Source organism: Neophocaena asiaeorientalis, unplaced genomic scaffold (assembly GCF_003031525.2).
Source record: "Neophocaena asiaeorientalis asiaeorientalis breed wild unplaced genomic scaffold, Neophocaena_asiaeorientalis_V1.1 scaffold182, whole genome shotgun sequence".
Taxonomy (NCBI): Eukaryota; Metazoa; Chordata; class Mammalia; order Artiodactyla; family Phocoenidae; genus Neophocaena; species Neophocaena asiaeorientalis.
Genome location: NW_020174648.1, coordinates 4024034 through 4036843, shown reverse-complemented (window position 1 = coordinate 4036843; position 12810 = coordinate 4024034). Strand labels below are relative to the sequence as shown.

The window sequence follows — 12810 nt, the reverse complement described above, 5'->3', positions numbered from 1 at the left end:
AAAAAAAAAAAAAAAAAAAAGATACAGGAGGCAGGGTCTTGGGGGATGCTTTCTGGGTTGACTCTTTCTGGTAGAGGACATTGCCCTGGCTGGCCCATAAATTCCAAGTAAGAGAGAGTCCTAGTAGATATGCAGGGAGTCTGTCATTTCTGGAGTAGAAATGGAAAGAAGCAGAAGGACTATTCTAAGACCTGTGCTTGTTCACTGGGAGGCAGGGAGTACGTACTTAGAGAAGAATGACCAGCAGTGCAGAAACCTAGGTGAACAGACCAGAGCCCAGACAGGGAGGTTCAGGGTTCCTTCTCTCGTTTTTTTTTTTTGCGGTACGCGGGCCTCTCACTGCTGTGGCCTCTCCCGTTGCGGAGCACAGGCTCCGGACGTGCAGGCTCAGCGGCCATGGCTCACGGGCCCAGCCGCTCCGCGGCATGTGGGATCCTCCCGAACCGGGCCACGGACCCGCGTCCCCTCCATCGGCAGGTGGACTCTCAACCACTGCGCCACCAGGGAAGCCCAGGGGTTCCTTCTCTTATCCTTTTACTGCTGTCAATCTGTTCTTATTTCCAGTGATGGGACACAGCATCACAGGCCTAAGGCCCTGGCTGTGACAGTCTGCTGAGCAACAGTGATGACTGAGAAGGTGCTTTCTGGCATATTTACTATCCTCCTAACACAACAGTAATATCCAGCTAGAGTAGGCTAATGCTTCCCGTTAGCAGAAGCATTTGTGCCTGAGACCAGGTGGGATAGTCCCAGTTTCTACCATAAATCTCCTAAAACCAAGATAATCTAACACCAGGGTGTGCTTAAAAGCCTTCATCGGTAAATGGGATATTATATTCAGAAAAATCTACACGCTAGGCTCCTAGAGACCGAATATTTCTGGCCCCTCCTATCTCCAATGAGGGAATTTATGGATATTATTTCATTAGCGTTCATGGCATCTCAAGAATTCACTAACTCAAAGAAAGTTAAAGACTATAAGATATTTTTCGTTATCATTTAACCCAGCTTTCAGCTTCACAGAAGTCTCGAATTTTCCAAAACAGGTATCTGTCTTCCCTCTCTTTGACATGCATGGTGCTCAGGAATAGTTAAAATGCAGGTGAAGAGATGGCAGGGTGTCTACATACACAGCTTCATCACAAAAAAAAAAAAAAAGAGAAGGGAGCCAATATCTCTCGGGCATCAGAATAAATGAACAGGGCTGGTACTGAAGGCTTCAGACCCAAAAGTATGGTTAAGAATAGGCACCATGGGGAATGTGAATTGGTTCAGCCACTATGGGGAACAGTATGGAGGTTCCTTAAAAAACTACAAATAGAACTACCATACGACCCAGCAATCCCACTACTGGGCATATACCCTGAGAAAACCATAATTCAAAAAGAGTCATGTACCACAATGTTCATTGCAGCTCTATTTACAATAGCCAGGACATGGAAGCAACCTAAGTGTCCATCAACAGATGAATGGTGAAAGAAGATGTGGCACATATATACAATGGAATATTACTCAGCCATAAAAAGAAACGAAATTGAGTTATTTGTAGTGAGGTGGATGGACCTAGAGTCTGTCATACAGAGTGAAGTAAGTCAGAAAGAGAAAAACAAATACCGTATGCTAACACATATATATGGAATCTAAGGGAAAAAAAAAAGGTCATGAAGAAACTAGGGGTAAGATGGGAATAAAGACACAGACCTACTAGAGAATGGACTTGAGGATATGGGGAGGGGGAAGGGTAAGCTGGGACAAAGTGAGAGAGTGGCATGGACATATATACACTACCAAACGTAAAATAGATAGCTAGTGGGAAGCAGCCGCATAGCACAGGGAGATCAGCTCGGTGCTTTGTGACCACCTAGAGGGGTGGGATAGGGAGGGTGGGAGGGAGGGAGACACAAGAGGGAAGAGATATGGGAACATATGTATATGTATAACTGATTCACTTTGTTATAAAGCAGAAACTAACACACCATTGTAAAGCAATTATACTCCAATAAAGATGTTAAAAAAAATAAAAAGGAATAGGCACCATGACATCAAATGGAGCTGGGCTCCACTACACTAGCTGTGTGGCCTTGGACATGTTACTTAACCTCTCTGGGTTTTAGTTTCCTTGTCTGTTCAGTGATGGTTAATAACACATATCTTCCAAGGTTATTGTGACGCTAAGAGTGATATCGAATGTAAAGCATTTCTTTAGCATGATGTCTGGACAAAGCAAGTACACTTTTATTCATTAATTCATTCCGTAAATATTTTTACTGAGTGCTTACCACGTGCTTGACATGTTTCTAGGTACTTGGCTACACCAGGGAGAAACTTTGACAAAAAGTCCTCATTCTATGACACTTACAGTCTGGTGGTAGGACACATTCAGCTAAGCAATACACATAATAAATAAGTAAGATACAGTGTGCTAGAAAGTGGGAAAAAGTAAAACAGGAGAAGGAGCATTGCAAGTGCTGCATGGGGCATTGCAATTTTAAATAGAGGGGTGTCACTGAAAAGATGACATTCAAGCCATGACTTGGAGGAGGGGGGAGAATGATCTGTGAGGATATCTGGGGCACAGCATAGGAGGGAGAGGAAATGCCAGCACGGAGGCCCCCCAGCTATGGTGGGCAGCAGATCTGAAAGCAGCAATAAGCCATGGTGTCTGGAAGTGAGTGAGGGGGAGAGTTGGGCAATAGCAGATATTATTTTTTAAAATTCCTGTTACTGGTTCTCTACTAGATCATGCTTTTCCCAATGCCATGACACAGAGAGAGGCTGAAACACAAGAGTCCAAGAGTGGGGAAATAGTCTTATTTAAATGAGAGGAGTGACTCCAGGGGCAGAAGGGAGCTTTCTTATCCCCCAGCAGGGGTTGCTCTTTTTCCTATGAAATAAGAATCCTGGGAAGCACCGATACCTTCTGCCAATGGCTTCCTTGGCTGCTGTAACAAAAGTCTCCTGAATGGAGGTCCTAAGTCATCATTTACATTATTTTGGGGGGATCTACCTGAAACCCCAGTCTGTCCCCACACTGAAGTAACTGACCATAGAATTCCACGTGAAAACTTGAGAACAATGAATCCCAACTGGCTTTATATTTTTGTCATTCTAAGCACTGTCCAAATTGCAAAGCCCCTTTCCCCCATCTTCCAAGTCTGCCTGTCCTCTCCCCTACCCTTCTCTCCCCATGCTGCTCTGTGCTTCCTTCACACCAATGATTCTCAAACTTGAGAATTAAACTTGATTCACAACCTGGAAGGCTTGTGAAAGCACAGATTTCTGGTTCCCACTGGAGTTCCTGATCCAGTAGGTCTCAGCTGGAACCTGAGTATTGGCATATCTAACAAGTTCCAAGGTGAGGTTGATGCTGCTTGTCTGGACCACACTTTGAGCACCACTGTTCTATACTCATTCATTCTCTCAAAACTTTCTTACTTCCTCTGGGACCAACACTGTTATGTGGCAACCAACTCTCCGTTCACCCTTGACCTTGGAACACACTCTTCCTTCCCTCCATACCCCTGCATCGGCTGAAACCTGCATGACACCTTCTCCAGTACTGAGGGATCCTTCTCATACACCAGAAAAGAGCCACATCCCCGAAAACAATTTTTTCTCTCAATATATGTAAAAGTCCCTCCACTTTAAAATCTTACCTGTCTCTTTCTATTTCCCACCATTCACTTCCTAACTATGCTTCTCCAGACACGGCAGAATCTAGCATCTGGTTATCTTCTCCACCTCATTTCTTATCACCATTTTGGGTGACTTCACTGCCAAAATGAAAGGCCTGCTTAAGTCTAGAGACTCCCCCATCATCAAAGCCAATCACTGGGCTGAGAACTTCTCCATCTCTGAAATAATAAATCCAAATATCACATATGTACTGTGAACACAACCTCTTTTCATGGTTCCTATACTTATTGCTACCAAATCTGTTCTTCAATGACAGAAACCCCAAGTCCTTTGACATCTTCGTTCACTCCAGGCATCAGTCCTGTATTTACATCCTTTTCTACTTAACCTGATCTACGCGGCCCATTGCTAGTGTCCTCGAGTAGCTTGCTCCATCTTCTGCTCTTCCTTTACCTTCACATAGGCTGCTAGAGTCTGCCAGGGAAACAGCACAAGCGGTTGAACGAGGTGGTCTTGCTTAGCTGACCTGGGTGGTCTTGCTTCAGCTGAGCACTTTGGACATACCTCTATACATCGCTTTTCACAATATAGGATAAGGCTGGAAGAACTCTTCTTTCTCTCACGCTCCACATCCAATCCATTTAGCAAATCCTTTTAGTTCTACCATCAAAATAATTTAGAATTGGACCACTTCTCATCACCTATATCCTGATCATTCTAGTTTAAAACAATATCATCTCTCCTCTGTATTGCCACAGCCTTCTAATCGGTCTTCCCACTTCCACCTTGGACCCAATATTTGGAAGTCCATGCTCAACAAAGTAGACAGAACGATCCTGTAACATTAAGTCTGATCATGTCATTCTTCTGCCCAAAGTTTTCCAGGGCTTCCCATCCCAGTCCCTAGCAGAATCCCATTGCCTACTCTGATGACCACGCATTACAGGATCTTCCCCACAGCCTCTCACAGCTCCTCTCCTGTTCCTTTCCTTCTCAACATCTTTCTCACCAGAGGAGCCTCCTTTCTCTTCTTCAAACACGCCAAGGATGTCTGCACTGCGGCTCCTCTACTGGAATGGACCACCTCCAGATATCTGTGTGCTTTCCTCCTTCTCCTTCCTCTCAGCCCACTCTAGTTGAAATTCCACCCCCCGCCTTCCTAAACCATTTCCCTGCTTATATGTCACCATAACGTATGTCACTATCTGAAATATTACTTATTTTGCTACTTTTTTGCTTTGTCACCCCTGCTTAAATATAATCTCCACGAGGCAGGGGAATTTTGCCCCCAATGCCTAGACCAGCTATTTAGTAAAGGCTTAAGATAAGTTGTCTGATTTGATAAATTCATGAAATCTGATTATAAAGTTCTTGAAAATAGATTCTGAGCCTAGTTCTTTTTGTTTCTTTAGCATCGAACACCAGATTGTGGTATTAATTAATAAATGACTGTGGAAGAAGCAAATGAAGAAATGGATAGGATTTATGTTTGGCATCAGGAAAGGAGGATGAATGTTGGAGGAAAGATGAATGAGAACTAGCCTTCACTTAGTGAAGCCACATGAAGAACCCTTGAAGGTCATGCCCCAACCTAGAGACTAGGTTGACCTTATTACTGACTAGCCTTTCCTGCCGGGTAAAGGGTGTTTTCAGTAAAACATTGGTAGAAACTTCCTTGCTCAGTGACTTTACTGTCATAAGGCAGTAAAATTCTTCATAGAAAGTATCTAGTTTAGGAAAATGATCGTATAAGAAATAGGGTCTGGACTGACATGTATACACTGATGTGTATAAAACTGATGACTAGTAAGAACCTGTTGTATAAAAAAATAAATTAAGTAAGATTAAAAAAAAAAGAAATAGGGTCTGCCTTCCTGCTAGATAATTAGGAGCTGAGGTCATGCTCTGGGTCACTTAAAAGGTAATTCCCATTTGTCACTAGTTGTAAACTCAACCCAAGTGAGCTATATTTATGATCGCCATCTGGGTTTGAAGAAGGCAAAGCTTATGTGCTTTGGCATAACGGCCAGGCCTGTATTAATTGGCAAGGATGTCCTCAATTAGTCTAACTCATTAATCTCCACATCTGCCCCGTACAGGACTCCTCTCTGGCTGAAGGATAACGGGACCTGGGAATGTTATTTCATTCTCTCAGCATTAAGTTGCTTCTCGTGCTCCCAGCTGGTCTGCTGGGATTTCAGAAAGTCTTCTTTGTCAGGGAGCACAAATGGTCAGAAGCACATCTTGATATGCTTTGGGAATGAGATTAACACAAAGAAGCCCCACAGAGAAATAGTATAGCGGCCTCTCCTGGGCAGATTATTCTTTGCTGGCCACTCTTTATTCCAGAGTTGCTTCTATCCCTCTATTCCTGCAGGTGGCACTGTCCGGCATCTCTCCTAGGTGCTATTCACCCCACTGATGTCCAACCAGCCTGCTGCCTATTCAGCAAACAAGTCCAAGGTGCCTACCACTGCTGGCAAGGACATCAGCAAATTCTCCAAAACGGAAATAGCTGGGACACCTTCTCAACACCTGTTCTGACTCTGGCTTGGAGTAAGAAATCAACAGATGATGAAATAAGGGTAACTTGGGTCCTTCCCAGTCTCTCATCTAGGTGTTTTCAACCCCAGATTCTGCTTTCATCATCAAGGGATTTCAGAGACCTTCAAAAGTCATTCAGTCCATACCCTACAAACCAGGCAACACTCACTCCAGAGAGAAGCACATTTGTCTTATACTAAGGGTCTCCATTCTACTATAACATCTCAGTGGACACCAATAATCCTGAAAAGGAGAATTATTTTGCTATATAAATTGAACACTATTTTTTTATGTATTGATATGTCTTTTCTTCATCAGTATTGAGAGACAAAGAAAGGTTTTCAGTCTTTTACATAATAATCCTCTAAATATCTAATTTAACATTGCAAGCAAAATAGGGATTGATGTCAAATAATGAGTCTGAGTGCAGGCCCTGTAAGATGCTAGCTTTGTGACCCTGGTCAGCTAACCTACTCTGCTCCGAATCTCAGTGTCTACATCTATAAGATGGGGGCAATATTCTATTCATTCAGTAAATATTTATTAAATTTAGTTAGGTCCCATTTGTTTATTTTTGGTTTTATTTTCTTTACTTGAGGAGGTGGGTCAAAAAAGATCTTGCTGTGGTTTATGTCAGAGTGTTTTCCTATGTTTCCCTCTAAGAGTTTTATAGTGTCCGGTCTTACATTTAGGTCTTTAATCCATTTTGAGTTTATTCTTGTGTATGGTGTTACGTAGTGTTCTAATTTCATTCTTTTACATGTAGCTGTCCAGTTTTCCCAGCACCACTTATTGAAGAGGTTGTCTTTTCTCCATTGTATATTTTTGCCTCCTTTGTCATAGATTAGGTGACCATAGGTGCGTGGGTTTATCTCTGGGCTTTCTATCCTGTTCCACTGATCTGTATTTCTGTTTTTGTGCCAGTACCATACTGTCTTGATTACTGAGCTTGGTAGTATAGTTTGAAGTCAGGGAGCCTGATTCCTCCAGCTCTGTTTTTCTTTCTCAAGATTGCTTTGGCTATCTGGGCTCTTTTGTGTTTCCATGCAAATTGTAAAAGGAAACCATAAACTAGACAAAAAGACAACCCTCACAGTGAGACAAAATATTTGCAAATGAAGCAATGGACAAAGGATTAATCTCCAGAATATTCAAACAGCTCATGGAGCTCAATATAAAAAACCAAACAACTGTTCCTTAAAAAACTAAAAATAGAACTACCATATGACCCAGCAATAACACTACTGGGCATATACCCTGAAAAAACCATAATTCAAAAGGACACATGTATCTCAATGTTCACTGCAGCTCTACTTACAATAGCCAGGACATGGAAACAATATAATGTCCAATGACAGATGAATGGATAAAGAAGATGTGGTACATATATATACAATGGAATATTACTCAGCCATAAAAAGGAATGAAATAGGGTCATTTGTAGAGTTGTAGATGGTCCTAGAGTCTGTTATACAGAGTGAAGTAAGTCAGAAAGAGAAAAAAAATCATATAGTAATGCATATATGTGGAATCTAGAAAAATGGTACAGGTGAACCTATTTGCAGGGCAGGAATAGAGACAGACAAAGAGAATGGACATGTGGACACGGGGGAGAAGGGGAGGGTGGTACAAATTGGGAGATTAGGATTGACATACATACACTACCATGCGTAAAATCGATAGATAGTGGGAACCTGCTATAAAGCACAGGAAGCTCAGCTTGGTGCTCTGTGATGACCTAGATGGGTGGGATTAGCGGGGTGGGACGTCCAAGAGGGAGGGGCTATATGTATACATATAGCTGATTCACTTTGCTGTACAGCAGAAACTAACACATCAAATAAAAATAAATAAGTACATAAATAAATAAATATTTATTGAGTTCCTACTTGAGAACAAACTCTAGGCATGGTTAATGATCTTAACAGAGACATTGACTGATGCTGGAAGTTTAGGTTGGGAAAGTTTCAATAAGAGAAATATTGTGTCTAAGCTGATGTGCTAGTAGCCTGAAAATCATCCTGTTCATGGCTCCTGACTCCAGTTGTATCAGGTTGACCATGAGGGACACAATCCCACAATGTATACTCCTTAATAGTTAGTGAATACTTACTACTGGACAGGCACTTAAAAACACTTTACATAAATTCACTGATTTAACTCTCACTAGAAACTTATTATCTAGGGTACCATTATGCCCCACCCCATTTTACAGAGTAGTAAACTGAGGCACAAGGTGAAGTAACCTGCCCAAGGTCAAGTAGTTAGATGGTAGAGCAGAAATTTGACCCTGGGTGGTCTGACTCCAGAGTCTACGTTTCCTGGAACGAGTCAGTCACCATGCTCCTTTCTAAGTGTTAGGGACATAATCATAGGCAAACAGAGAACATAACTCTGCTCTCATGGAACTCACTGTCTAATGAGATAAACAGATATTGAACAAGGCATTATAATAACAAACTGAGATAAATGTTCTGAAAGAAAGAAACATGGTACTATGAGGGCATCTAGCAGTGGCCCTGGACCCCTTCCGTACTGAGGAAGGACACTTGCTCTGAGATCTGCAGGCTGAGAGGAGTTAATCAGTGAAAGGGGTGGAACTGGAGAGTATTTGAGGTAGTGAGACTAACACGTGCAAAGGCTCCGTGTTGGAAATGGAAATGGTGTGTTGGAGGAACTGAGAAAGGCAGTGAGGCTTCAGGAAATACAGAGATTGATGGGGAGTGTGGGCAAGAAGAGGCTGGTGAAGTGGGCAAGGGTCCCTCCATTTAAGTCCTAATATGCCTGTTACATATTTTGATCTTCATCACAAGAGGAATAGCAATCCATTAAAGAGTTGTAAGAAGAGGCGTTATGTGATCAGATTTCTGTGTTGAAAATAACAGTGCCTTTAACATGCCATGCATGTTAAATGAGGCAATAAATGAAAGTCCTTTCAGAAGGTGTAAAGTGCTACAGCATCAGTGATTTTTAATTCAAGTAGGTCTAGGTCTCTCTACCCACTGTGACTTTGAATCACCCTTTGAACATTGTGGGATTGTGTCAACTCATAGCCAACTTCATACAGCTGGAGTCAGGAGCCACAGTTAAGGTGATTTGAGGGGTACCACATGCCAGCTTGGCAACAGCATTTCTCCTATTAAAACTTGCACAACCTAAACTTCTAGCATCAGTCACCATCTCTGTTAATGTGCGTATGCTATCGGTCCGTTAGCTGTCCAACTGTTGATAGAAATTACTAGTTGATCGGATCACTTTAACTGGTGCCACAGCCCCACAGAAGTGGTGCCCAAGAGAGTTAAATTCTGGTTGTGGAGGGGATGTAATAAGCCTTAGAGCAAGTGACGATATCAAGACCTCCAGGGAGCTTCATGAGGAGAAGCAGCAGCGAGAAGTGTGCTATTCGTGTAATGGATGTTGACTGAAAACAAACTCTTCCTAATTGACAGGGGCTCATTCTGGTGCACTGAAGAGGGACAATTCTTTACCAAAGAACTGGTCCATAACAACTCTAAAATACAGAATGAAGATTCTGACACATCTTTGCTAGGGAGGGAGTGATATAGCAATTAATTCTAAATCTGTAGCCTTCCTATGCACATCTCTGGTAGGGAGGGAGTGATATAGCAATTAATTCTAAATCTGTAGCCTTCCTATGCTAATCTTTCAGATGTGTACCAAAAAATATGAAGAGAGTAAGTTATCCGATCAGCATTCTGAGGGCAGAGGTCACAGGTACTAAAGCACCTGGTACCATGTACATAAGCACCTGGTGCATCGCCATGTGTGTCTGGGGCTTTCACCAGTATCTCCTACTGGCTCTCTGACTTACAGACTATGTGGGAATAACGGGATGCAATGCAGATTTCCGCCAGAGGCAGAGGTTGAGGAGTTCCTGGAAAGCAGATGCTCCTGTCCTGAGCCTTGAATTCTCCCCCTTCCCTGCTGAACTTCAGGTTGTTCTGTTTGACTCTCTTGCTTGCCCTTTCCCCATGGCGAGGGGAGGTCCCTGGAGCATCCCTCTGCAGACTCTGCTGGCCTCAGTGTCTCTTACCTTGGGCTTTGACATCATCCACCACTGGGCAAGGGGTCTTCACGATCACGTCACTTGGCCTGGAGCGTCGTCCTGTGTTGTCCACTCCCCACAGGGTGAACCTGGCAGGGAGGGGAGGGTAGCATTAACAGAGAGAACCTGCAGTCCAGCTGACAGCCAAGCCTTACTGGACGGGCGGGTTTGCCCCTGGCTGCTCTCGCCACCCTGCCATGCACTTACTGCCATCACCAGGTCATAAAGCATGCAGTCTAGAGCCTCTTGCTGCTTCCCGGTAGGTCTTGGGCTGTCATTTGCTGTCTTGAGGATATTACCTCATGGCGAGCAAAGTGGGGTCCCCAGACCAGTAGCATCACTGGGGAAGTTGATAGTAATGACCATTCTCATGCCCCATGCCAGACCTACTGAATCAGAAACTCTAGGGGTGGCGACAAAGATCTGTGCTATGACAAGCCTTCCAGGTGATTCTGATGCCAGTTCCATTCTGACAACCACCAAGCTGAGGGAAAGAGCATGTATCTGTGGAAACAGATGGTCTGAAGTGGGTCTGAAGCCTCCACTCCCTGCCATGTGGAGTTGTCAGTTAACTCCTCTGAGCTTTACTCTCCCTATTCTGTGAAATGGAGCTGATAATAAAACTGCTTGTAGGTCACTGCGATGATTAAATGAGATAATAAAGCACAGGAAGACCTAGCGCAGTACCTGGAGCTCAATGACATTGCATAAATTATATTAATTCTGTTCTGTTCATCTTGTGCCCAGTTGAGGCTTTTATGCCGAGCACTGAGGACTACTCTCCTCTTTAAGTCAGAAGTGAAAACACCAGAGCTGGGGGGTCCTGACGTGCCTGTGACTAGGGGCTCTATCTCCTGTATGCAGTTCCTTCTGACCCACTTAGGTGCTCCCCGCCGTGGACCAGGAGTCCAGAGTGGAAATCTTATGCTACCCCTGGCAACGAGAAGATGTGGTTCTAAGAGCCCCCTCCACCCTTCCACACACACACACACACACACACACACACACACACACACACACACACACATACACACATCAGGAAGAGGATGAAGACCCGGCCATCAAAGGCTGAATGTAAAATTTCCCCCTTGGGTGATGGAATTCGATGGAGAGGAAAGAGCGATGCCAGGTTCTGCTACTCAGACAGGAATTTGAATATAACCATGAAGATAACCTCTGGTGTCGGTGCCCGGGACCTCTAACAACTAATCTAGTGAGTCTAAAGCAAATCATTAATGCTGCTTTTCTTGTCTCTTTCTCTTTTGCTGTGTCGCCATGGGAGGTTGCATTTATTGGCAAGTCTGGATTTCCTTTCCTCTTGGCAGAGCTACAGGGAGGAAGAGATGTGAAAAGAAGAAAGATGCCCCAGGACAGAGGGGCCAGGTACATGTTAAGGTAAATGAGCCTCAGACAGCTGAACCGATGAGGTAGAAAAGGAATGGAAATGGCCTAATGATTCCGTCAGGAAATATAAGTTTCTCTCAGCAGAGAAAAGACAGCCTTGCATCTACGACTGCCTCCCCACAGAGAAGCCCAGGAAACGGTCAGTGTTAAGAACCTGTGTGTCCTGATGTGTTGTCTTCCCTCCCTCTGCCTTCTCCAGTCTCACGCTGGAATCACATCCCACTGGATGTGCTGGCCCAGCTGGGTGCAGACCTGCCCATGTGCTCCCGCGGGACCGCCCAGCCTCCTTGCTGTCAGTCAGACAAGGACCAGGTGCTTGGCTTTCTCATCTTATGTGCACAAGGTGTCTCTGTCCGTTCTACTGTCCTCTGCTTCTTGTCTTGCTACTTAGTTCAGATCTACCACCTTACCTAGTACTAAACCCCTCTCCCACCCTGATCCGAAATCCAGCGACTGGCTTCTCCCCCGTCACCATCCCTCCCATCCCAGGTCTGAGTGAGCCCTTTGCATCCAGCCTCACACACTGGGCTGCCTGGACCCCGAGCAATGGCAGCCCCTGGAATTTTGCATCGTTCCCCACCCCCCATATACACACCTGATCAGCCTTTTGCTACTATTTCTAGAAATGTGACTGAGGCCACCAAACCTGAAGCCAGCATGTCCGCTCTACCCTGTCTGGCACTGCTCCATTTCCCAGTCGTATCTCACAAGCCGGTCTCAGGCCAGGTCTCAACTCCCTCCTCTGCCCTTCTGCTCCAGACCACCTTGAGCTGTTTCTCAGAGATGGGCCCAGAGGTACCCAGGGCAGACTGCAGACCTGCACCTCATGATCAGGGGTTCCCAGATGGGTGAATTCCCCCTCACCCTCATGTACCCTTCATGGAGCAGGGATCTCTCTCACCGGAGATCCTGACGACAGGGCCCCTGACGTGTAGGAAGTCCGTCTCCCTGCTCAGAGGTGGGTCGCTTGATCTTTGTTGCAGACTCTGCCCTGATCCCACTTCTGGCTGCCCCTTCTCATCAGAGTCAGGAGATAGGAAGCCCTGTTTGTTGCCCAGGCACTGGCAAAGTCACAGGGCTGCTAGTGTGAGCCAGGCCCAGGGCCCCGGTTCTCACCTCTGTGCTCTCTTCCTTCACTGGTCCCTCCGCAACTGGGTGTC

At 44.7% G+C, this 12810-nt stretch overlaps 1 protein-coding gene across 1 annotated transcript in view; it reads right to left on the bottom strand.

Moving 5' to 3' along the window:
- Positions 1 to 12810, bottom strand: part of ASTN1 (astrotactin 1) — a 323825-nt gene that overhangs the window by 9230 nt on the left and 301785 nt on the right. Inside the window, exon 21 of the mRNA XM_024758832.1 lies at positions 10235 to 10335. Coding sequence (XP_024614600.1) covers positions 10235 to 10335 — 101 coding nt within the window. The remainder of the gene's footprint in view (positions 1 to 10234; positions 10336 to 12810) is intronic.